This window comes from Salmo salar, chromosome ssa05 (assembly GCF_905237065.1).
Source record: "Salmo salar chromosome ssa05, Ssal_v3.1, whole genome shotgun sequence".
NCBI classification, from domain to species: domain Eukaryota; kingdom Metazoa; phylum Chordata; class Actinopteri; order Salmoniformes; family Salmonidae; genus Salmo; species Salmo salar.
In genome coordinates, this window is record NC_059446.1 from 71,068,063 (window position 1) to 71,093,760 (window position 25,698).

Here is a 25,698-nt window from a genome sequence, read left to right on the forward strand (position 1 = left end):
CTTCTTCCATTTAAGATTGAGGCCACTGTGTTCTTGGTGACCTTCAATGCTGCAGATTTTTTTTGCTACCCTTCCCCAGATCTGTACCGCGACACATTCCTATCTCAGAGCTATACGGACAATTCCTTTGAGCTCATTGCTTGGTTTTTGCTCTGACATGCACTGTCAACTGTAGGGAACTTACAGTTGAAGTCGGAAGTTTACATACACCTTTGCCAAATACATTTAAACTCAGTTTTTCGCAATTCCTGAAATGTAATCCTAGTAAAAATTCCCTGTCTTATGTCAGATAGGATCACCACTTTATTTTAAGAATGTGAAACATCAGAATAATAGTTGAGAGAATTATTTATTTCAGCTTTTATTTCTTTCATCACATTTCCAGTGGGTCAGAAGTTTACATACACTCAAGTACTATTTGGTAGCATTGCCTTTAAATTGTTTAACTTTGGTCAAACGTTTCGGGTAGCCTTCCACAAGCTTCCCACAATAAGTTGGGTGAATTTTGGCCCATTCCTCCTGACAGAGCTGGTGTAACTGAGTCAGGTTTGAAGGCCTCCTTACTCGCACACGCTTTTTCAGTTCTGCCCACAAATGTTCTATAGGATTGAGGTCAGTGCTTTGTGATGGCAACTCCAATACCTTGACTTTGTTGTCCCTAAGCCATTTTGCCACAACTTTGGAAGTATGCTTGGGGTCATTGTCCATTTGGAAGACCCATTTGTGACCAAGCTTTAACTTCCTGACTGATGTCTTGAGATGTTGCTTCAATATATCCACATAATGTTCCTCCCTCATGATTCCAACTATTTTGTGAAGTGCACTAGTCCCTCCTGCAGCAAAGCACCCCCACAACATGATGCTGCCACCCCCGTGCTTCACGGTTGGGATGGTGTTCTTGTAACGCCCTGGCCATAGAGAGGGGTTTATGTTCTTTATTTTGGTTAGGCCAGGGTGTTACATTGGGTGGGCGTTCTATGTTCCTTTTTCTATGTTTTTGTATTTCTTTGTTTTGGGCCGTGTGTGGCTCCCAATCAGGCACAGCTGAAGCTCGTTGTTGCTGATTGGGAGTCACACATAAGGAGCATGTTTTTCCTTTGGGTTTTGTGGGTAGTTGTTTCTGTTAGTGTTTGCACCTGACAGGACTGTTTGGCTGTCAGTTTTCTTGTTTTGTTTGTATAGTGTTCTTTCTGTGATTAAATATTCAATGATGAACACTAACTCCGCTACACTTTGGTCTACTCTCTCTCACGACAGCCTTACAGTTCTTTGGATTGCAAGCCTCCCCCTTTTTCCTCCAAACATAACGATGTCATTATGGCCAAACAGTTCTATTTTTGTTTCATCAGACCAGAGGACATTTCTCAGAAAAGTACGATCTTTGTTCCGATGTGCAGTTGTAAACCATAATCTGGCTTTTTATGGAGGTTTTGGAGCAGTGGCTTCTTCCTTGCTGAGCGGCCTTTCAGGTTATGTCGATATAGGACTCGTTTTACTGTGGATATAGATACTTTTGTACCTGTTTCCTCCAGCATCTTCACAAGTTCCTTTGCTGTTGTTCTGGGATTGATTTGCACTTTTCGCACCAAAGTACGTTCATATCTAAGAGACAGAACACGTCTCCTTCCTGAGCGGTATGACGACTGCGTGGTCCCATGGTGTTTATACTTGCGTACTATTGTTTGTACAGATAAACGTGGTACCTTCAGGCATTTGGAAATTTCTCCCAAGTATGAACCAGACTTGTCGAGGTCTACATTTTTTTTCCTGAGGTCTTGACTTATTTCTTTTGATTTTCCCATGATGTCAAGCAAAGACACACTGAGTTTGAAGGTAGACCTTGAAATACATCCACAGGTACACCTCCAATTGACTCAAATTACATCATTTCCAAGCTGTTTAAAGGCACAGTCAACTTAGTGTATGTAAACTTCTGGCCCTCTGGAATAGTGATACAGTGAATTATAAGTGAAATAATATGTCTGTAAACAATTGTTGGAAAAATTACTTGGGTCATGCACAAAATAGATGTCCTAACCGACTTGCGAAAACTATAGTTTGTTAACAAGAAATGTATGGAGTGGTTGAAAAACAAGTTTTAATGATTCCAACCTAAGTGTATGTTAACTTCAGACTTCAACTGTATATAGACAGGTGTGTGCCTTTCCAAATCAAGTCCAATCAATTGAATTTACCAATCAAGTTGTAGAAACATGTCAAGGATGATCAATGGAAACAGGATACACCTGTCCTGAGCTCAATTTCGAGTCTCATAGCGAAGGTTCTGAATACTTATGTAAATAATTTTTTTATATATAGACATTTGCAAACATTTCTAAAAACCTGTTTTCGCGATGTCATTATGGTGTATTGTATGTAGATTGAGGAGGGGAAAAAGTAATTTAATTTAGTTTAGAATAAGGCTGTAATGTAACAAAATGTGGAAAAAGTCATGGGGTCTGAATATAGGACAGACACATCAAAACATTATTCCTCATTATTTGTTTTTTGACTGTCTTTTTGCCAACTATTAATACTGTATGTTATTCAATGTGTGTTTCAGTGTTTCTATGGGCTATAATGGTAAAGGCCAAATTCAATATTTTATCTGGATGTGGTGGTCCTGGGCTGGAGAGGTTACACGTAGTTTGCTGTTGTGAGGCCGGTTGGACGTACAGCCAAATTCTATAAAATGACATTGTAGGCGGCTTATGGTAGAGAATGAACATTCAATTCTCTGGCAACAGCTCAAGTGGACATTCCTGCAGTCAGCATGCCAATTTCACGCTCCCTCAAAACTTGAGACATCTGTGCCATTGTGTTGTGTGACAGAACTGCATAAGGTGCACCTGTGTAATGACTATACTGTTTAATCAACGTTGATATGCCACACCTGCCAGGTAAATGGATTTTCTTGGCAAAGGAGAAATGCTCACTAACAGAGATATAAACAAATTGGTTCATAAAATTTGAAAGAAATAAGCTTTTTGTGCGTATGGAACATTTCTGGGCTCTTTTATTTCAGTTCATGAAACATTACTATGAAAATTACTATGAAATAATAAAATATTTCAGTTGTGTATATTACTTAGTATTTATTTAATGACTATATTGTTTTTCATTCCTTAAAGTCATCATCTCATCTTTGCTCAAGCAATATCAGCTCCAGAGCTGAAATCATTTTACTAGTTCTTCAAATTAGATAAAGCATACTTTCACCAATTTTCTCTATCCCTCTAGTCATTGTGTTGTGTACATTCCTCTCTCATGTGATCGGTGCGTATCTAACGGCTCCCGAGTGGCGCAGCAGTCTAAGGCACTGCATCTCAGTGCAAGAGGTGTCACTAGTACTACCCCTGGTACGAATCCAGGCTGTGTCACATCTGGCCGTGATTGGGAGTCCCATAGGGCGGTGCACAATTGGCCCAGCATTGTCTGGATTTGGCCGGTGGTAGGCTGTCATTGTAAATAAGAATTTGTTCTTAACTGACTTGCCTAGTTAATAAAAATAAAAATGTAGCAGGCTTAAAACGGTATAAGTCTCTGTGAGTTTCCATGAGATAGCACAGCGACAAAGTCAAAATTGGCTATGTTGTACAAATTCATGAAAACAAAAATTTGCTTTTTGGTCATAAAGTGAGGGTTAGGCATAAGGTTAGCAGTGTGGTTAAGGTAAGGTTTAAAATCACATTTTATGAAGAGAAATTGTAGAAATAGGGAGGGTTTTATAACTTTGTGGTAATGGCAACAAGTGACAGTCTCTGAGCTGGAAACAACAGGTGCAATGGATTAGGGTCATTGTAGTTAATTACCAAGTTTCTGCGCTGAACAAGGTTGAATATTTGCTTATTGAAAACTACAACTCCCTTCAACCCAGCGTCCCACATTGTTCTTGACTTGATTTCTCTCGTGAGTTATTTGATTTCCCTCTAGAGAACTAACTAAATGGAATTCAAGTAATTGAACAGACGGTCATTTTAGCACTAATCTGTCTTAAAAATGTTAGATACATTTTTGTATGGTTATCTTTTATAAACATTTGAAAGAGGGAGGTGCCTACAAGCCTCTCACATTTTTTTTCTTACCTCTCCTGCACATGCTATTTTCATTTTTCCCAATTGCTAAAACACAATTTTGCAAACTAGGCTGGTTTTATCAAAATACTTAACACAATTCACAAAACCACACACCCAAACTGCAAAATACCTCATATATCCTGCAAAATGAAGCACTGCAACCAAAACTACATATAGCATTATCAAAATCAAACGTTTGCACGAAATGGCACACACTTCATTCATATTACCAGATTTTTGTCTAACCAATTACACACTGTTGGGCATAATGAAAAGCACTCTCATCTTTACTATGCTTTACCATAATACTAAAATAGTTCAAATTGTTGAAAATTCTTCAGATGCACAGAAATATTTGCAGATACACACACATGCTGTTGAAAGATTTTATTTTACATTTTTCACCAAACAAGTCAGTGCAACATATGCACAGCAGATATATTTACATTGGACTGAACAAAAATATGCTCACAAAAAAACAGTCAACTGAAAAAGAAAATTTCAGAAAAAATGTGCAGAAAAAATATATATTTAAAAAAAAAAAAAGAGTCAAGAAAAATAATTAGGCAGCATCATTAGGCAGCCTCGTCCACATCACAGGCAATATCTTCCCTTGCCAGACATCGAGGGAAGAAGCGCCTTGAGTGCCTTATCCATCCCTGAATCGCACCCACATCAATCTCATCACATGCCTCTTCCATAGCCTGCACAAGAGGCATGCGCACAAAGGGCTGCCGGTCGTATACGTTCCACCGCCATGCCGAAAATAACTCTTCTATGGGGTTCAGAAATGATGAGTATTGTGGGAGGTATTGCACGAGAAATGGTGCGTGGTCAGCAAACCAGTTTTGGACTGGGGCTGCACGATGAAAGCTCACGTTGTCCCATACTACAAAGTACCGGGTTCTTTGATGGTCTGCATCATTCATGCGCTCTGGTGGTATGAGAATGTTGTGGAGTCTGTCCAGAAATGTGAGAATATGGGCTGTGTTGTATGGTCCAAGGTTGGCATGACGGTGGAGGACACCATGCGTATTGGAGATGGCAGTGCACATTGTGATGTTCCCACCACGTTGGCCAGGAACATCTATAATGGCTCTGTGGCCAATGACGTTTCTCCCCCTTCTTCTGGTCTTTGCTAGGTTGAACCCAGCCTCATCTATAAAGATGAACTCATGTGGGATTGCATGAGCATCCATTTCCAGTACTCCCTGAAAACAAAGAACAAAAGCAGTCAATATGGTGTTATCCAGTACACCGGGAAACAATGTTGCGTGTAGTGTACTGCAGTCAATATTGTACTTACATCCACATATGCTCGTCTGAACTCTTTGTTTCTTTGAGAGTTTCTCTCAAACGGCACCTTATAAAGTTGTTTCATTCTGATTTGGTTTCGCTTGAGAATGCGAGTCAATGTGAACAGACTGACTCGTTGAATGTTGTTGAATATGGTGTTGTCTTGGATGATGTGGCTTTGAATTTCTCGTAATCTGATTTCATTATTTTCCAAAACCAATTTTACAATGGCAGCTTCCTTTAACCCGGTGAACATTTGGCCCCTTCCTCCACCATGGTTGCGTCTCTCAGTCCTTTAGAAAAACAAAAAAACAAAAATATAGGGCTTGGACAATGCAGCCTAAAGATATTTCCCCCACACTAGAGTAAATTCTACAGGAAATTTGTGCAGTTAGTGTATGACATCAGCCGTTCATGAAGTAAACAGGTGTCACCCAACTGATACACTATGACATGGGGTGTACTACATAGTGTGAAAGAAATGTTGGTTACATACCTGTACTCCAGTCTAAATGTCCGGATGACACAGGCGACAGTAAAACGGCTCAAGTTGGGCTGCACTCTCTGTCCAGCCTCTCGCATTGTCAGCCCATGGTTGATGACATGATCAACTAAGGTTGCTCTGATTTCATTTGAAAGTTGTTGTCTTCTTTGGCCATGAACTCCTCTACCAGCTCTACCCCTACCTCTCACTCTTCCTCCCCCTCTCATTCTCACCCTCCCTCTTCCTCTTCCTCACTCTGCAACGGCTTCCATTGTTGTTGTAAAACAAAAGGTGCTCACCTGTGGTCTTTTCATAGTGCTTACTTCCTGATTGAAGTGGTAACCATTAACCATTGAGGTGTTTGGCCAGGTGGCACATGTATTGGCCAATTAGCTCATGTAGTGTCATTTTGAATGGCAGTATTTTGAAATGGCAAACATGTGACTTTATGTCAGATTGTTGTGTCTTATGCAGAGAACCGTGTGCAGTGGATTTAAAAAGTGCCATTTTGAATTGCAAAATGTGTGTAAAGCAGAAAATGTGTTTAGACTTTTGGAGACTTGAGAAGAGGTTTTGCTCTCTGTGTGTCAGTTTAAATAAGTGTGCTGTGCATGTCATTTTAGTGTGTTAGCAATTGTAAAAAACTGTAAGATGAAATCGTCAAACCTATAACATTCAACCCTGTTACTTTAATTGTCACCTTTTATGGTCATTTTTCTTATTTTAACCTCTGGAGATAAAACATGTTTGTTATGAAGGTGAACATGTGCTCTTTATGACAGAATGTTAAAATGTAGTGAAATCAATAGTTATTAAACTACCCAAAAGACACTATCAGTGGAAAGACCCAGCTAAGATGGATACCACAAAATAATTAGGTGCTCAGCCTGAAACTGAGAAACATACAATAAAAGACAAATTGTCAGACACACACGTGCACACACAGACAAACACACAAGTGCCCACGTATTGCACATGCACACAGACACACACTTTAACACTGCAGGAACAGACGATACATCATGCCAGCTTGGACAGTTTGAATATTTTTTTATTCCAAACGAGTTAGTGTGTCTATAGGCTTTAACACCAGGTGGTTGCTATGGAGAGGACATACCCGTCACCTCTTACCTCTATCAACCCACCCCTGCCCCACACCCTCCCCCCACCCACCCATCTCCCCAAAACAGCAGCAACCTCCTATAAATCCGTACTTCAATAGGAACAATAATAATAATACAAATGTATTCATAATATTCAACGTCATTCTTTTAATAACCCATTTAGCACTAGTATAGAAATATGAAAAAATAACAGAGAGAACAGAAAAGTTTTTGTTGTTGAGTAAACTCTCTCCCCTCACAGACACCCCTCTGATTAACTTTGGCTACCCCTCCTTCCCTCCCCCTGACATTGTTATGCGTCCCAATACTCAAAGGTCTTCCTTTTCTTATCTCCTTTCCTTCTTCACCACTAATAGGTGAAAGGACAGGTTAGAGATGCACCAGTGCTTTCACCTGTCTATCCCTGTAAGATCAATTGTTGTGTAGGAAAGGAGATGAGGAAAGGTGGCCAATGAAGTGTATTGGAACAAAGCCATCCAGTGGTTTCACAGCATTGAGTTGAGACTAGAGGAAGATCACAGACTATGTGGTGACCTATGCAGCTGTGTGTGTCTGGCTCACTGCTGCACTGTGGGTTCAATAGAAGAACACAGAAATAATTATGTATTTCTTAGGTTGCATGGTTATGTGTGTGTGTGTGTGTGTGATGATCTGTGGTGTATATGTGAGAGAGGCAGCAGAAATCCTCAGAAAGGCTTGAACCCTGTAACAGTATTCCCCGTCATACTTTTATAACATTAAACCATGACCTCAGTCTCCTCCGTAGTCATTGTGTGGCTATTAGTTATTAAAGGGGAATAATTACCAGATCTAAAGCTCCACAGGCTGTAATGAGAGGGCTCAGGGTGGTGTGGAGCTCTGTGTGGAGCTCTGGCAGGCGTCTGTGCTGCAGACAGCCAGTTCAACGGGATGTAGAGCAGGGAAGCTTTAGTCCCAGCCTCCCGGCAGCAGAGCCAAGCCCCCAGCAAGATGCTGCCCAGAATTACCAGATCAGGAGAGATCTCATTATGGAAGTAGTTCAATTAGGGATTTGTCATTCTGATACAGTCCTCCTTTATCTCTCTGTTCCTCACTGTTGCGTTCCTATTTTTTGTCTTTCTCTCACACCTCTTCATCTCTCTCTTCTTCCTCTCTCCATTGCTCTCTCCTTTTTCTCTCTCTCTCCTCTTCCTCTCTCCTCTTCCTCTCTCTCTCCTCTTCATCTCTCTCTGTGCTATGAACAGAGGTAAAGAGGAGAAAAGGCTTGGCAAGTATTCTCCAGGATAACAAGTCATTTCACATCGCAAAGCCTCTGATTATCATATACTTACACTGAAATGGTATGATCATTTGTTTCTCTCACTTACAGACCTCTGCGCGTGCACACACGCACGCACGCACGCACGCACGCACGCACACACGCACACACACACACACACACACACACACACACACACACACACACACACACACACACACACACACACACACACACACACACACACACACACACACACACACACACACACACACACACACACACACACACGCACTCAGCAATTATATTATGCATATCTGACTTTGTTGCAACTCATTTCCAGCCAAATCCACTTTCTTCAATGTCGTTTCAAAAGCAGCTACGGGGTCCACAGATGGACAAAACACCTCATCCACACAGTGAACCTCAGGGGAGTCTTTTCTTCATAGTGTGTCGTGATCCACCACATTAGTCACATACATAGTCTTTATTTTTCTGTAACTTCCACTTAGAACAATGGTAACCAAACGACAAAGACAACAACAAAAAAATCTGGAAAATCATATCATTCTCTGAGTCAGTTTTAAAGTCTTCAGTTGTTGTATGTTACATAGATTAAAGGTCCTCCAGGATCGATGTGGGCTCCTCCTCCAGTGGTCACCGTCCAGAGCGGAAGAGCTGGCCAACTCTAGATGAGAGTCTGTGGTACCATGGAAAGGGAAAGAGAGAGAGAGATGGAGAGAGAGAGTGGAGAGAACAGAGAGAGACCAACAGAGAAACCAGTAGGTCTGGCATCAAATTATGTGCGCTACCTGACTGCTTTATCCAGTGTAGCTCAGTCCTGATTGGTCCACTGGTAAGTCAAGATAAGAACCGAGCAGCCAGCTTCAAGTAAATCACAAAGCCAGAACATAGTGGAGCATGGTTCTGTGAACAGACTGGGCTAATATCAGAACCAGCTGGGCAGAGTGCTGGAGAGCAAAGGAAGTCTCTCCTTCTTTCTCCTTCTGTATGGGTGTGTCTTTTGGTATCTGTGCAAATACATCCTTTCCATTGCTTCATCACACATCTCACAACGTCTCACAACGTCTTTGAGCCCTCTAATTCTCTCTCTTTCTCCCTCCTTCTCTCCCTGTAGTTCCCTCCTGGAGGCCAATGTACAGAGGGTCACAGAATAGTGTGTCACTGAGCAGCTCAAAACATCAGTTAAGTCACCATTAACTTGCCCCCATATACCCTCTAGCCCCTCCTAGTTCGTCAGTCTTAGTCCTGCTTCCCCAGAAGGTCTGTGTCGATGCTGCTCTGTGGGGGTGGTATGGGTAGGCAGGGTGCAGGGGTGCTCTGGGGGAGCTGCCGGGGGCTGGACCCCCCTCCCCCCTCGCTGTCTGTGTTGGAGGAGGAGGGGGCAGGAGGAGGGGGCAGGCGGGGCAAGGGTGCAGATGAGGGGGGGATCCTCGTGGACCCCATCCCTGACCTCAGGCTCTGGATCCTCCTGCACTCGTGGCAGATCCTGACGTGCGTGCAGCTGCGAGGGAGCGCCACAGGGGCCTGCGGCTGGGGCGGGTGAGGAGGGGTGGTGTTGGCCCCCAGAGGGTCCTCCAGGAGTCGCTGAGGCCCGGGGCCCATGTCTGAGGGACCTCCCCCAGCCCCTGCACCCCCTCCTGGCCCCCCTGCTCCCCCAGTCAAGGGTCCCGAGCCACTGTAGAGCTTGCCGTTGCTTAGTCGCATCTCCCGTACGAGGCGGAGTGGCCGCTGGGCCCCCAGGGCGATGCGGGTGGGGTGGCGGAGGGCCGCGGAGTTGCCCAGGGGGCGGCGACGACGGGAACGGGAACTCTTCTTACAGGAGACGGCGTTTCGGAACTCGGTGAGCATCTCCTGACAGACAGACACCTGAGAGGACAGAGGAGAGAGAGAGGGACGACAGGAAGAGGAGCATAGGGAGAGATAGGGGGCCACAAAAGCAAAGTAGACAGACGGAGGAAAAAGAGGGAAGGCAAAGGTAGAGAGATAGAGGGGGGAGAGTAGGGAGGGGGAGAGTAGGAAGGCGAGGGGAAGCAAAAAAGAGAAGGAAAGCAGAAACAGGGTGGAGGTGGAGTAAAAGAGATGGTAGGAGGAGAGGAGAACCGAATGAGGGGATAGAAAGGTAGAAATGGGGGGATGGCAATGAAAGTGGTAATGAATAGAAATGATTTGGAGATAATGAGGGGAGATGTAGAGATGGATAGAGGTTGGAGAATATCCAAAGAGCAGAGAGAGTTAATACAATCCATACAAATAACCAACTGAGCAGAACAAATTGTGTTCATTACACATTATATATAATATATAATGGTACATAATGAACTATGAACAAACAGGCAGGCCCGCAAACTGAGTTGCATGAAGACAAACAACTCAAACACACCCAAACAGACACACACACACACCTCTTAACATTCCAACAGCATCACACACTTGCACAAAAAGTTCCAACAAAATGCACCAACAAGGACACATAGACATAGACATTATGGAATATTCTAATCTACAAAATCATAACAATGATGAATAATACTCTTACACAAACAGAAACAGTATTCATTATCAGAAAACAGACACTGATTGACAGAATGACAGGTGTGGCAGACACACAGAGAGATGAGTGATCCAAGAATGGAAACGAAGAGTACCAGCATGTGAGGCATGTAAAAGAAGATAGATCGTGACATTTAATGCCAGGGAAATCATTACACACGGCTTCTTATGCAAGCAAATATTGGCATCACAATATTGGCTTATCCATACCCTGTACTAAACATCAACACTTTCTGATCACAGTCAAAATACCCTCCCGCGATCATTCACCAACGCTAATACTATAGCATGCCAACACAGGTACGTTCACACAACATCACAACATGTGACTGGACCCTGATCTGTTCACAGGAGAAATCTGTCCTGCTTCATTTGAGGTTCAGGTGTAAAAATAGCCACCCTCATCACCCATGCACAATACATAGCAAACCCAACAGTGAAACACACAGACTAGACACACACTGATTAACATACACACACACAAATGGTGCTAGAAGCAGCCCGACGAACACACACACACAGTTCCAGAGGCGGCCCAACAAACACACACACGCTGCAGAGGATGGGGAGTCAGGGTTGGTGTGTTGCCATGGGGACCTACTGGGGTGGGTCTGTGGTGTTGGCGAGGGCAGGAGGGAGGGCGTACCTCGTCTGTCTCTGAAGAGCAGCGCGTCGACCACACAAACTCCATGATGGCCACGAACACAGCAATGATGAGGCCACAGATCAACACCACGAAGATACCCCCGATGTTCTCCATGCCAAGACCTGTTGAGGAGAGACATGATGGTTAATACACACACACACACACACACACACACACACACACACACACACACACACACACACACACACACACACACACACACAGTACCATCAATATGCCCCTGATATGACACAAGAACAGTTACACGCACAAAACCACAGACCCTGGTAATCTCCCATTTTACAGTACATTCGTACATTCAGAACACTCAGACATCAGTTGAGATACAGAGCTGTAAAGACACTGGAAACAGAGTAGTGTACTGACCCTTGGCTCTGTGGTCCTCTTCTTTAGGGCACTGTCCTCCCTCCCACCACCTCCTCTTCAGGATCTCCAGCCTGTTGTTCTCCTGCAGGTGCAGGATGGCCATAGTGATCTCCTCTCTGAACGGAGAGCCTAGGAGGACGAAAGGAAAGAGGGAGGAGGAGAAAGAGGGGATTAAAGATGGAGAGGAAGAGGAATTAAAAGGCTTATGGTCTCCTCCCCTTCTCATCCAGATGTTGTGGGTTGTACCACTCCCCCGTCTCTCCCTGTCTCCCATCCTCCCTCCATTTCACTACCATTCTCACCCAATCTCTTATTCTCTCTTTCCCATCTCTCCATCTCTCCTCTTTCCCATCCATCTCTCCCCCATACATCCCTCCCTCCATCCCTCTCTCCCATTTCTCCCCACATGCCATCCTCCATCCATCCCTCCCTCCATCCATCTCTCCCCCATACCTCCCCCCTCCATCCCTCTGTCCTCCTATACCTCCCTCCATCCCTTTCTCCCCCATACCTCCCTCCCTCCAGCCCTCTCTCCCCACATACCTCCCTCCATCATCCCTCTCTCCCCATACCTCCTCCCATCCCTCTCTCCCCATCCCTCTCTCTCTCCCCATACATCCCTCCATCCCTCTCTCTCTCCCCATACCTCCTTCCATCCTTATGACCCCATACCTCCCTCCCTCCATTCCTCTCTCCCCATACCTCCTTCCATCCCTATGACCCCATACCTCCCTCCCTCCATTCCTCTCTCCCCCATACCTCCCTCCCCATCCCTCTTTCTCCCCATACATCCCTCCATCCCTCTCTCTCTCCCCATACCTCCTTCCATCCCTATGACCCCATACCTCCCTCCCTCCATTCCTCTCTCCCCCATACCTCCCTCCCCATCCCTCTTTCTCCCCATACATCCCTCCATCCCTCTCTCTCTCCCCATACCTCTCTCCATACCTCTCTCCCCCCATACCTCCATCCCTCTCTCACCCAGTGGCATGCCGATGCCGTAGCCCTTGGTGTCCAGCAGACCACCTATCTGGGTGAGGTTACAGTTGAGTTTGCGGTAGTACTCATTCATGGTGCTCTCCAGGAGGAAGGCATATTTAGAGTTGACCACGCGGGCGATGCCCTCCTCCGTGCTCTTCACAAACACACTGGGCTGCTTGGAGTGCATGTAGTTCCACATGCGCTGGTATGTCTGGTAGCGCGAGTTCTGGAGGGAGGGAGGTGGGGGGGTGGCGGAAAGAGATGGAGGGGTAGGAAAGGGAAAGGGGAGGGAGGAGAAGGGAGGGGGGAGAAGGGATAGAGATGGAGGGGTAGGAAAAGAGAGATATATACATTTCCTCATATTTCCTCATAATTAAACAGATGCATTATCCTTTATCCAGATGCAGCTGAATCAAACGCCAGGTGGTAGTGTACATACAATATGTCATGCTAAGGAACAGCATAGACACAGAGTCAAGGTAACAGCAACCAGTTAGATACAGTATTGTATATGCAACAAAACGGGTGAGATGTAAAATGGGTTGGATGTGAAGGACTCTTTGGTAGTGTGTACAGTTAGTGTGTACAGAGGTAGGTGGAGAGAGGGATGATGTAGCATCAAGGGAGGTCTGGGTAAGCACAATGAACATACACACAATAAAGATACACAAACAAGCAATCACACTTTAACCCCCACACACACCTAAAGACTTACTCACCAACACACATGCACACTCAAACACACAGTCCAAACACACTGACAAACACAGATGCCGACACAGATGCCAGCAGCTCTTACATAAGCAAACACTGACACTCAGCCACTTAACACTAACAGCCATAAAGAACACAACAGGAGCTCAGAGACATGCCAGCAAATAGGGAAACAACTACACACACACACTGTGCTCAAACACATACACACTTCACCATACACACACATACAAATAGGAGCGATCTGAGACAGGTCGGCAAATACTACAACAACAGCACACACACCCACACACACACCTCCCTACCAGTCGTTCTCCATTCAAAGCTCTATATATGCCCCCCCCCAGGGCCAGCGTCAGGCCGTACCATGAAGAAAGTCATGGTGCTCCCCCCGTGGATAGTGCCATACTCGATGTTGGTCTGGTCGGCCAGGTCGTCAGGAGACTCGATGGGCACCTCCATCCTCTGGACGGTCAGGAAGGCTGCCAGGTTGGCCGTGTAGGAGGAGATGATGATCAGCGTAAACATCCACCTGGGAGAAGACAGAGACAGAGTTAGAGAGAGTAAGAGAAGGAGAGGGGGGATAGAGAGAGGGAAAGAGAGGTAGGACTGAGGGGAAAGAAAGGGAGAAGTGAGACCGTCAGAGAGAGACAGAGAGGGAGACAGAGACAGAGAGACAGAGAGAGAGACAGAGACAGAGAGACAGAGAGAGAGAGGCAGAGAGAGAGAGGCAGAGAGAGAGACAGAGAGGCGGAGAGAGAGAGAGAGAGAGAGAGAGTCCGAGAAAATAGAGTTTGATAGAATCAGAGAGAAATGAGAGAGGAGAGGGTGACAGAGAGCCACTAACTCAGAAATACAGACTGAGACATACTTAACCACCCATCTACACACACACACACACACACACACACACACACACACACACACACACACACACACACACACACACACACACACACACACACACACACACACACACACACACACACACACACACACACACACACACACACACACACACACACACACACACTTACCAGACCCCTGAGACGCAGCGTGTGGACAGGGCACGGGGCATGATCTCAGAGCCCTGCTGCATGAAGCCTCCGACAGGGAACCACAGGCTGTTCCCTAGGGTGTACTGGTTCTCCAGCATGTCCTTGTGCCCCTGCAGACACGGGTGGGGGTTGTACCACTCATAGGGACTCAACCTGGGAGTATGAGAGGAGGAGAGGAGAACACTCTTAGAAAAAAAGGTTCCATAAGGGTTCTTTGGCTGTCCCCATAGGAGAACCCTTTTTGGTTTCAGGTAGAACCCTTTTGGGTTCCATGTAGAACCCTCTGTGGAAAGGGTTCCACATGAAACCCAAAAGGGTTCTTCAAAGGGTTCTTCTACGAGGACAGCCGAAGAACCCTTTTAGGTTCTAGATGAGTGTAGAGGAGAGAAAGGACCATAAGGACCTCTGTACACAACATCTGTCTATCTCAACCAAAGCATTTTAATTTGGTGTGTATATAAGCTACTGTAACTCATTATTATTCAATTGTGTCAACCAAAATGCACAAACAATCCCAGAGTTCCTCACTAGTTTCCTGTTCCTGTTGCCCTGGGTTACTGTGGTGCTCTCTCATGCACTTACCTTGCAGCCAGGAAGAGCACACAGCTGACAGCCAGGTAGGCGAGCAGCATGAAGAGCCAAACAGCCGGAGAGAAGGGGTCCAGGAAGGAGAAATACCCCGGTTTCCTCCCCTAAAACAGAGACAGAGAGAGAGATAGGACAGGTTGGAGTGGCCCTATTACATGACATTACATAGCTGGCATGTAGTTCCTCTTTCAACCACAGATGGGCAGTGTTCTTCCCTGCAACTGTACAACACATCATCTCTGCAATGTGAAGCTGTTCATAATGCAACAAATGTAAGCCTCAGAGGATTGAACAGTAAACGTGTGCAATGTACAACCATGAACTCTATAAGACCTATCCATTCTATCTTTCCGAATCAGATTCAGATATCCTCGACAGCCTCAAAGAAATGCATTGTCACAGCCCATAAAATAAACAGGATAGCACAAACAGCATTTAGGGAAATCCAATACACCCAACTGCTCTGGTGTGTCTGTCTGTCTTACCAGGTGGACTCTGTACAAGATGCTGATTCCTAGAGTCATGAAGGGCTTGGAGAAGTCTATGACTTTCTCCCTCTCAGACGTGATGGTGAAGCCTGCTACTGCCAAGTCTGCTTTCTGTGGGAGAGAGAGAGAGAGAGAGAGAGAGAGAGAGAGAGAGAGAGAGAGAGAGAGAGAGAGAGAGAGAGAGTCAGAAATAGATGACAACAAATCAACACTTCGGTCACTCAGAGTCAGAGACCCCTGGTTTGGAGATGCACCTATGAGCCAATGGCGTTCCCTCCACCTCTCAGAGGGAGAAAGACAGAGTGACACGTACACGGAGAGAAAAATTGTGTTTTCAGAGAGACAATAGAGTCAGAGATTTACTGCAGCAGAACTGTTGGCTGGCTGTTCCATCTATGGAACCTCCTGTCAGACAGTCAAATTAAAGCCTAATTGATGAACATGGGATTAGTCTGGTTTGATCAGTCAGGAGAGCAGAGAGGGAAGAGAGAGTGGGGAGCAGGGCAGCACCATGGCAAGAGGCACATGGGGACCACACTGTGGTAATTGAAGTATGCTGTGATCTAATTAAGCACACATAGTCCCTTATTATTGGTGTGTGTGTGTGTGTGTGTGTGTGTGTGTGTGTGTGTGTGTGTGTGTGTGTGTGTGTGTGTGTGTGTGTGTGTGTGTGTGTGTGTGTGTGTGTGTGTGTGTGTGTGTGTGTGTGTGTGTGTCTGTGGTGTGTGCTCACCCTGTTGATGAGCTCTCCCACCATGCCGGTCCAGGACCCGTTGGGTTCAGGCGCTCCATACAGCCCATCATCCACCAGTTTAATTCTGAAGGAGCACTTCAAGATGTCTGCCAGCTCTCTCAACATGTCCACACAGAAGCCCTCGTACTGGTCATTCCCCTGGTACTCCTGGTAGTTCCCCTTACGCATCACATAGGGGCTCTCCTGCACAGAGAGGAAGGGGATAGGGAGGGGACAGAGGGATGCATGTCAACTCTGGCATTACTATGTGTAGGAGACTGATATGATTTACTAAAATGACCTTAGGATATACACTGAGTGTACAAAACATTAAGAACACTTTTCTAATATTACGTTGCACCCCCGTTTGCCCTCAGAACCGCCTCTATTCGTCGGGGCTTGGACTCTACAAGGTGTCGAAAGCATTCCACAGGGATTTTGGCCCATGTTGACTCCAATGCTTCCCACAGTTGTGTCAAGTTGGCTTGATGTTCTTTGGGTGGTGGATCATTCTTGATACACGTGGGAAACTGTTGAACGTGAAAAACCAGCAGCGTTGCAGTTCTTGACAAACTCATACTGGTGTGCATTGGCTCCTACTGTCATACCCCGTTCAAAAGCACTTAAATATTTTGTTTTGCCTATTCACCCTCTGAATGGCACACATACACAATCCATGTCTCAATTGTCTCAAGGCTTAAAAATCATTATTTGTCTCCTCCCATTCATCTACACTGACTGAAGTGGATTCACCTGGTCAGTCAATGTCATGGAAAGAGCATTCCTAATGTATATGGTGATCATAATAAAGGTTTTGACCTCACCAGTATGGTGGTTATGATAAAGGTTTTGACCTCACCAGTATGATGGTCATAATAAAGGTTTTGACCTCACCAGTATGGTGGTCATAATAAAGGTTTTTCCTCACCAGTATGGTGGTTATGATAAAATGTTTGACCTCACTAATATGGTGGTCATAATAAAGGATTTGACCTCACCAGTATGGTGGTGACGACGAGGGTCTTGTTGGCCAGTGTTTCCGAGACGTTGATGTCCAGACTGGTGGAGTTCATAGCCAGTGTGTTATTGGAGTACCAGATACCAATCTGAGAGAGAGAGAAAGAGGGAGAGAGAAAGAGAGAGAGAGAGAGAGAGAGAGAGAGAGAGAGAGAGAGAAAGAGGGAGAGAGAGAGAGAGAGAGAGAGAGAGGATAATAATTGCAGGATGTGTGTGATTATACAGGAGGTACAGTAAATCCATGTGACAGTGTAAAACAAGAAGGAGCTAAAATCCAGAGGACAAGCCCAAAGGCACTTTGGAAGATAAAATGTATGTTCACATACATCTCTCTATGGGTCAGATAGGAGGTAATGGCTCTAAAGATAGAATTATAATTTTTTTCTAAAGCCCTATATTTTCTCTTCTCGTGTTGCAGAGAGAGAACAGTTTCTAGGAGTGTTGTAGATAGATGTCAGCAGCCTCACTGTGTTTGAAATGTACAACATTAAAGACCTTCATGTTCAGAGCGAAAATCATCTCATTTGAATACAAGTGCTACATTTTTGGAGACCCCCTTGGAGTCACGTATCGCAAATGTCAACCCAAAAAACAACCATTGATTTTGCTGTTCTATTTAGCCTTTAGTCCTCAGCTGGTGTTATAGCTAAGTCAATACTGTAGCTAGCGAATCACAAAGCACTTCCATAACATAACCAATTCTAATTATATGGCTAGAATGTCACTGTTAGGGAGGATTACTGTCAACACGGAAGCCACTTTGTGTCAAACTCTGTTTCTCTATAACCCCATTGCCCTCTGACCTCTCTGTGACCCCTGCGGTGTTTCTCCAGAATCCTCAGGGTGTAGTTGGTCCTCTGGCCTTTACTGTTGAACTCCACATGGCCTGTCAGACCATCATACTCCACCTGACAGAGGGAGGGAGGGGGGAGGGAGGGAGGGAGGGAGGGAGGGAGGGAGGGAGGGAGGGAGGGAGGGAGGGAGGGAGGGAGGGAGGGAGGGAGGGAGGGAGGGAGAAATATTATTATGATGCCAATAAAGCTAATTTGAATTTAATGGAATTTAATGAATTGAGAGAGAAAGAGAAAGAGGTACAAGAGAGAGAGCGACAAAGAGAGAGAGAACAATATACTTACACTACACATATCTAGTACACAGTGTGACAGAGCTGACAGAGCTTGATAGAGCTAAGATGAATGGAGTGGTGGTAAAGATGGAACACACCCAGTCGTTTGATAACAGAGACAGATAACAGGCCTGTACTGAGGAGACAAAGAGAGATGGAGCACAGGCAGCCATGAAGACAGCTCGTCAATGAGACACACAGACAACCAGCCATGTCAAATAACAAAAAATAACAAGGGAGGAGGAGTGCCAGATGGAAGACAGACAGACAGACAGAGTGACACAAGCACCTATTACCAACAACACTGGACCCCAACACAACGACATGGTGGGCAGGACAGGAGTGTGACCCAACACAACGACATGGTGGGCAGGACAGGAGTTTGACCCAACACAACGATATGGTGGGCAGGACAGGAGTGTGACCCAACACAACGACATGGTGGGCAGGACAGGAGTGTGACCCAACACAACGACATGGTGGGCAGGACAGGAGTGTGACCCAACACAACGACATGGTGGGCAGGACAGGAGTGTGACCCAACACAACGACATGGTGGGCAGGACAGGAGTGTGACGGACTGATATGCTGTAGTTTCTGGTGACTTGTTTAATGGGGCTGCCATTGGTATCTATATGGCAGATATATTGGTATGAGAAGAAACAACTATCTTCTTTGTCAAATGAAGACTCAAAATTAAGGTGAAGCGTGTGTAATTGTGTGTGTTCATGTGCCTGCGTGTGTGTGTGTGTGTGTGTGTGTGTGTGTGTGTGTGTGTGTGTGTGTGTGTGTGTGTGTGTGTGTGTGTGTGTGTGTGTGTGTGTGTGTGTGTGTGTGTGTGTGTGTGTGTGTACTGACCATGCGTAGGTAGTTCATGAGGCTGGTGCCGTGTTGCCAGATCTGAGGAGAGGTGCAGCTGAGAGGTTTGACTCCAATCTCCTGACTCCTGTTGAGCTCCCTCACCGCCCCCACCACAACGTGCACCGCATCAAACATCAACGCTGACGACAACTGGAGGGGGAGAAGGAGGTGCACGGGGGAAAGAGAGGAGAAATGGGCAGAAGGAGGAGAAGAGAGTTGCAGGAGGGCGAAGAGGGGTGGTAGGTAAGGAAGTGCAGGAGGGAGGAAGGGGTAACATGGTTCATAACATAGTAATAACTTTATTCCATTTTGGTGTCTGTATTTGGTGATTCAATGAGACAAGCGTCCATATGGACCATTTGATACCTACACACCAGGAAGTAACACTTGTTACCATACAATTTCTCAGTTAAAACAAGGTATGCACCAGCTCACACAGGGATGTGTGAATGTAACACCCTGGTAGAACATACCGCAGGCCCGGGGTAGATGAGATCACAGCCCTCCCTCCAGGACAGGTTGAGACTCCTGATGAACTCCAGGTAGAACGGATGGGTGGTGTTGAACATGGAGAACCCTATGATGTTGGACTGGTCATTGACTATGTCATCCAGCCTCAGCAGGGGGAAGTCCTGGGAGAGGGTGAGAAGAGGATAAGTTGGGTGAGTGACATGTGTATGAAATCTCAGAAACAGAAACAGAGAGCGAGACAGAGTTTACTGTTCATTTCTGTTTATTTCACTTGCTTTGGCAATATAAACATGTTTCCCATGCCAATAAAGCCCATTTGAATTGAATTAAGAGAGAGAGAGAGAGAGAGAGGCGCATGCGCATACCCCCTTTGACGCAAGGGGAGATAATAGCTCTGTTTTGTACCTTCAAAACTGTGAGTATATGTAAAGGCCAGAAAACATAGTTTCCATTAAGCCTTTAAAATCAATAGATCAATATATCCCCAAGCAGCTGGGAGAGAGTGAGCAGAGAACCAATCTGTGAGTAAAACGAAGCTGAGACTCAAACCCAACAAGCCATGGCTTCCCTTAGAAGAAAAGACAAAGATCAACTTGGAGACGCAAATGAGAGCAACGAACAGCTGAAGGATATCCAGTGCTCACCAAAACAAACAACAGTTACAATCTGTTGTTAAAAAAGTAGATTCTATCATGTAAGCTATGCATAGACAGGGCGGGCGCGTGGATGAAACAATAAAACTGCCCTTCTGGAAACAAAGGTGCAAACCTTAGAAGATGAACTGGATAAGCTGGAAAACAAATCGAGACAAAATAATACCAGAATATTGTCCCTACCAGAAGACAAGAAAAAAGCAGACCTTTCCAGCTATGTGATCAAGCTGATATTGGAGGAGCTTAGTGTGAATGTATTACCGGAGGATCTGGAGCGAAGACATCGGATCGGCGTGAAGCAGAAGAACGCTAAATATCCTCGCTTGGTAATCTTTAATCTGTGGAACTATCAGACCAAATTCAACATTCTGAGGGAACAGGGTTATAAAGAGATCAAGGTCCACGGCCAGTCCATTTGATTCGTCCAGGACCTGTCTGCTAGACTGAGAAAAAAACGCAAGCAATTCATTCTGATCAGACAGTCACTGGAGATAAAAGGAATCAAGTCTCAACTCTGATTCCCGGCAGTACTGTAGGTATGGAAGGGAACACAGAGAATGGAGTTCACAAGCACTGATGAAGCCCTGAACAGGCTGCAAGAAACCTTTCCAGTTGAAAGAGAACACAGTGCCCTGAGGAGAGGCAGAAGCAGGAAAAAAACGATAAGTTCACTAGGCTACATACAGTGATGCCCCAGACCAACTGAAATTGAGACAATATTCCTTCCCCCTCCCCCCAATACAATATAGACTCTATTGTCCTCAAGTAACTGTTCTTCTCTAGGAAGTAACAATAGAATTAGCCAACGCCAATGAGAAACATGGACTCTGAAAAGACAATATAAAAGAGGAAATATAGCATGTAAGTCAACAATTGTAAATAATAATGGATGTGTGTTTGTGTGGGCAAGAGGGTGTGAGTGGGTGTATGTGTGGGTATGTGTCTATGCATGTGAATGGAAGAGTGAAGGAGGGTGAATATGAATATGTGAAGGAGGGCGGGAGAGCATGAGTGTGTGGAGGTATAGGGTATATGTTGTGTGTGAATGAAGGAGAATGGATGAGTAGTTACATGTATAGAGGGGTGTAAATGTGTTTGAGAAGAAGGGAGGGGGGCTAAAGACAGAGGTGGGGATAAACTTGGCCTGGGTGGGTCAGGGAAGACAAGGAGGGGAGGTGGGGACAAGCTTTATGAGGTAATACAAACCAAACACAGTACATAAGTGGCAGTCTTTCTTCAAATGTATGTACAATGTATTATCCACAGTTATTTTGGTACGTTAGGAGAGGTGTCAGAGCTAATAAAAAATGTAAAAAGGCATAGAGCCTCAAGTACTATGATGTACTGAGCTTCATGTTTTTTTTGTGTGTTTTGTTATATGTCTGCTCAGCTCACACACTCTATATACAGTGGGGCAAAAAAGTATTTAGTCAGCCACCAATTGTGCAAGTTCTCCCACTTAAAAAGATTAGAGAGGCCTGTAATTTTCATCATAGGTACACGTCAACTATGACAGACAAAATGAGAAAAAAAATCCAGAAAATCACATTGTAGGATTTTTTATTAATTTATTTGCAAATTATGGTGGAAAATAAGTATTTGGTCACCAACAAACAAGCAAGATTTCTGGCTCTCACAGACCTGTAACTTCTTCTTTAAGAGGCTCCTCTGTCCTCCACTCGTTACCTGTATTAATGGCACCTGTTTGAACTTGTTATCAGTATAAAAGACACCTGTCCACAACCTCAAACAGTCACACTCCAAACTCCACTATGGCCAAGACCAAAGAGCTGTCAAAGGACACCAGAAACAAAATTGTAGACCTGCACCAGGCTGGGAAGACTGAATCTGCAATAGGTAAGCAGCTTGGTTTGAAGAAATCAACTGTGGGAGCAATTATTAGGAAATGGAAGACATACAAGACCACTGATAATCTCCCTCGATCTGGGGCTCCACGCAAGATCTCACCCGTGGGGTCAAAATTATCACAAGAATGGTGAGCAAAAATCCCAGAACCACACGGGGGGACCTAGTGAATGACCTGCAGAGAGCTGGGACCAAAGTAACAAAGTCTACCATCAGTAACACACTACGACGCCAGGGACTCAAATCCTGCAGTGCTAGACGTGTCCCCCTGCTTAAGCCAGTACATGTCCAGGCCCGTCTGAAGTTTGCTAGAGAGCATTTGGATGATCCAGAAGAGGATTGGGAGAATGTCATATGGTCAGATGAAACCAAAATATAACTTTTTGGTAAAAACTCAACTCGTCGTGTTTGGAGGACAAAGAATGCTGAGTTGCATCCAAAGAACACCATACCTACTGTGAAGCATGGGGGTGGAAACATCATGCTTTGGGGCTGTTCTTCTGCAAAGGGACCAGGAAGACTGATCCGTGTAAAGGAAAGAATGAATGGGGCCATGTATCTTGAGATTTTGAGTGAAAACCTCCTTCCATCAGCAAGGGCATTGAAGATGAAACGTGGCTGGGTCTTTCAGCATGACAATGATCCCAAACACACCACCCGGGCAACAAAGGAGTGGCTTCGTAAGAAGCATTTCAAGGTCCTGGAGTGGCCTAACCAGTCTCCAGATCTCAACCCCATAGAAAATCTTTGGAGCGAGTTGAAAGTCCGTGTTGCCCAGCGACAGCCCCAAAACATCACTGCTCTAGAGGAGATCTGCATGGAGGAATGGGCCAAAATACCAGCAACAGTGTGTGAAAACCTTGTGAAGACTTACAGAAAACGTTTGACTTGTGTCATTGCCAACAAAGGGTATACAACAAAGTATTGAGATAAACTTTTGTTATTGACTAAATACTTATTTTCCACCATAATTTGCAAATAAATTAATAAAAAAATCCTACAATGTGATTTTCTGGATTTTTTTTCTCATTTTGTCTGTCATAGTTGAAGTGTACCTATGATGAAAATTACAGGCCTCTCTCATCTTTTTAAGTGGGAGAACTTGCACAATTGGTGGCTGACTAAATACTTTTTTGCCCCACTGTATGTAAGGTATACAATAACTATGTACTGTATTTATACTATGATCCTCCTATTCTATGGAATGCCTACTGACCTCATATGTCATGACTGTAAAATGTAAAAAAAATGTTTAAAAAAAATGACTGCTAAAATGTTTTACTTGGTTCTTCAATGATAGACGAAACAGTTAAGGTGATCTTTGATTCTATACATGGCCAACAAAATCCAACTTATTACATGGAATGATGGGGGTAAAAGCATATGGTTCTCGAACAATAAAAAATATTGTCAGCAGATGTGGTTTTCTTGAAAGAGTACAACATGTTAAAAGGAGAAATTGAACATTTAAAGAAGAGTTGGAGAGGCCTATGCTGCCACCTACTGTAGTAACAGCAGAGATGTAGGCATCCTGATAAATAAGAATACACCATTTTCCCTTGTACCTTACATGGTGAAAAATACACATTGATTTCATTGTACTGTATATCCCACCAGGGGCAAATCTGGTGTTTTTAGATAGAATTGCGATATTAGATCAAATCCAGAAAGGAACTATTATTTTAGCGGCTGACTTAAATTATACATTCGATATGATTGACAGACTTAGTAATACAAAAAAAGATGTTACCTTTAATCTCAATTATATAAAAACCTGTAAACTCCTATTTTTTTCATACATTATATATACTATATATATATTTCAGCCACACCCGTTGCTGACAGGTGTATAAAATCGGGCACACAGCCATGCAATCTCCATAGAAAAACATTGGCAGTAGAACGGCCTTACTGAAGAGCTTTTTTCAGTGACTTTCAACGTGGCACCTTTCCAACAAGTCAGTTCGTCAAATTCCTGCCCTGCTAGAGCTGGCCCAGTTTTAATGGTTCGGGCTAGGCCCCTTAGTTCCAGTGAAGGGAAATCTTAATGCTACAGCATTCAATGACATTCTAGATAATTCTGTGCATCCAACTTTGTTGTAACAGTTTGGGGAAGGCCCTTTCCTGTTTCAGCCTGACATTGCCTCTGTGCACAAAGCGAGGTCCATATAGAACTGGTTTGTCGAGATCGGTGTGGAATAACTTGACTGGCCTGCAAAGAGCCCTGACCTCAACCCCATCGAACATCTTTGGGATCAAATGGAACGCCAACTGCGAGCCATGCCTAATTGTCCAACATCAGAGCCCGACTTCACTAATGCTCTTGTGGCTGAATGGAAGAAAGTCCCCGCAGCAATGTTCCAACATCTAGTGGAAAGCCTTCCCAGAAGAGTGGAGGCTGTTATAGCAGCAAAGGGGGGACCAACTCCATATTAATGCCCATGATTTTGGAATGAGATGTTCAGGGAGCAGGTGTCCACATACTTTTGGCCATGTAGTGTATTTCTCTCTGTGTGTTGTAATGTGTTTCACCCACCTGGCACACCCCTGAGCCCCGTCCCTCACACACACCCAGGGACAAAGAGAGGGATTGGGAAGGAGGAGGAAGGAAGGACACAGAGAAGAGGAAAGGTGGAAGGATGGCAAAAATGCTGAGGCGTTGGTGCGCTCTTACCATGGTGGTGAGGATGTACTTGTAAAACGCTGATGTCATCCCCAACTCTGACGCCTGTGGAGAGAGAGAGAAGCGAATGGGGGAGGGGAGACAGAGAGAAGGAGAGTGAGATAGAAAGTAAGAGGAAAGAGGGGGAAGATAGATGGAGAGAGGAAGTGGTAGGAGACAGAGTGAGGGCGAGAAGGACAGAAGCAGAGAGAGAGAGAGCGAGAGAGAGAAGTGACGAGAGAGAGAGGGATAGAAAGAGAGAGCTTACCATAACCACAGTGTTAAATTGTCAAACTTACACAATAAAGCTTAAGGCAGAGAGTAGACAGAGCAGAGAGCAGTGGTAATGCATGTACTGACAGACATTCAGACACAGTTCTATATAAAGGCCAATCTCTGAGTCACTCCTGTGTCTGACTGCTGTTGCTACAGGCTGTACAATATAAATCATCATAACACCTATGGACCCATTATCACCACTGAATATGGATTACCGCATGTCAAATAGACAAGCTGTCAATATGATTTAAGCTGCTTAAGATAATTGAACCATTGTTGCTCCCTGTATAACTTCACAGGGTTACCTGCATTACTGTCCTGTATGCAGCAAGCAACAATCATCAGTCAAATTGTTCTTGAGCTACAAGTAGACCCAG

General features: G+C 44.8%; 1 protein-coding gene and 1 long non-coding RNA gene across 4 annotated transcripts in view; both read right to left on the reverse strand.

The window, feature by feature from the left end:
* Window positions 1-5,013: 5,013 nt before the first annotated feature.
* On the reverse strand, window positions 5,014-6,126 carry LOC123743256 (uncharacterized). Its single transcript, XR_006770063.1, has 3 exons — window positions 5,869-6,126; window positions 5,383-5,665; window positions 5,014-5,287 (listed from the first exon to the last, which is right to left on the reverse strand). It is a non-coding gene; the product is annotated as an uncharacterized lncRNA (long non-coding RNA).
* A 2,559-nt stretch (window positions 6,127-8,685) lies between these two features.
* Window positions 8,686-25,698, reverse strand: part of LOC106589065 (glutamate receptor ionotropic, kainate 5) — a 170,642-nt gene continuing 153,629 nt past the window's right edge. For 2 of the 3 annotated variants that reach the window (XM_045718718.1, XM_045718719.1), the window contains 14 exons: window positions 25,055-25,108; window positions 19,864-20,022; window positions 19,388-19,540; window positions 18,207-18,311; window positions 17,385-17,492; window positions 16,387-16,590; window positions 15,651-15,764; window positions 15,160-15,269; window positions 14,557-14,730; window positions 13,886-14,051; window positions 12,806-13,031; window positions 11,825-11,953; window positions 11,393-11,559; window positions 8,686-10,107 (listed from right to left, as the gene is read on the reverse strand). In XM_045718718.1, coding sequence (XP_045574674.1) covers window positions 9,481-10,107; window positions 11,393-11,559; window positions 11,825-11,953; window positions 12,806-13,031; window positions 13,886-14,051; window positions 14,557-14,730; window positions 15,160-15,269; window positions 15,651-15,764; window positions 16,387-16,590; window positions 17,385-17,492; window positions 18,207-18,311; window positions 19,388-19,540; window positions 19,864-20,022; window positions 25,055-25,108 — 2,496 coding nt within the window. In that variant the 3' untranslated portion in view covers window positions 8,686-9,480. The remainder of the gene's footprint in view (window positions 10,108-11,392; window positions 11,560-11,824; window positions 11,954-12,805; window positions 13,032-13,885; window positions 14,052-14,556; window positions 14,731-15,159; window positions 15,270-15,650; window positions 15,765-16,386; window positions 16,591-17,384; window positions 17,493-18,206; window positions 18,312-19,387; window positions 19,541-19,863; window positions 20,023-25,054; window positions 25,109-25,698) is intronic. The other variant, XM_045718720.1, reaches the window with a different exon arrangement.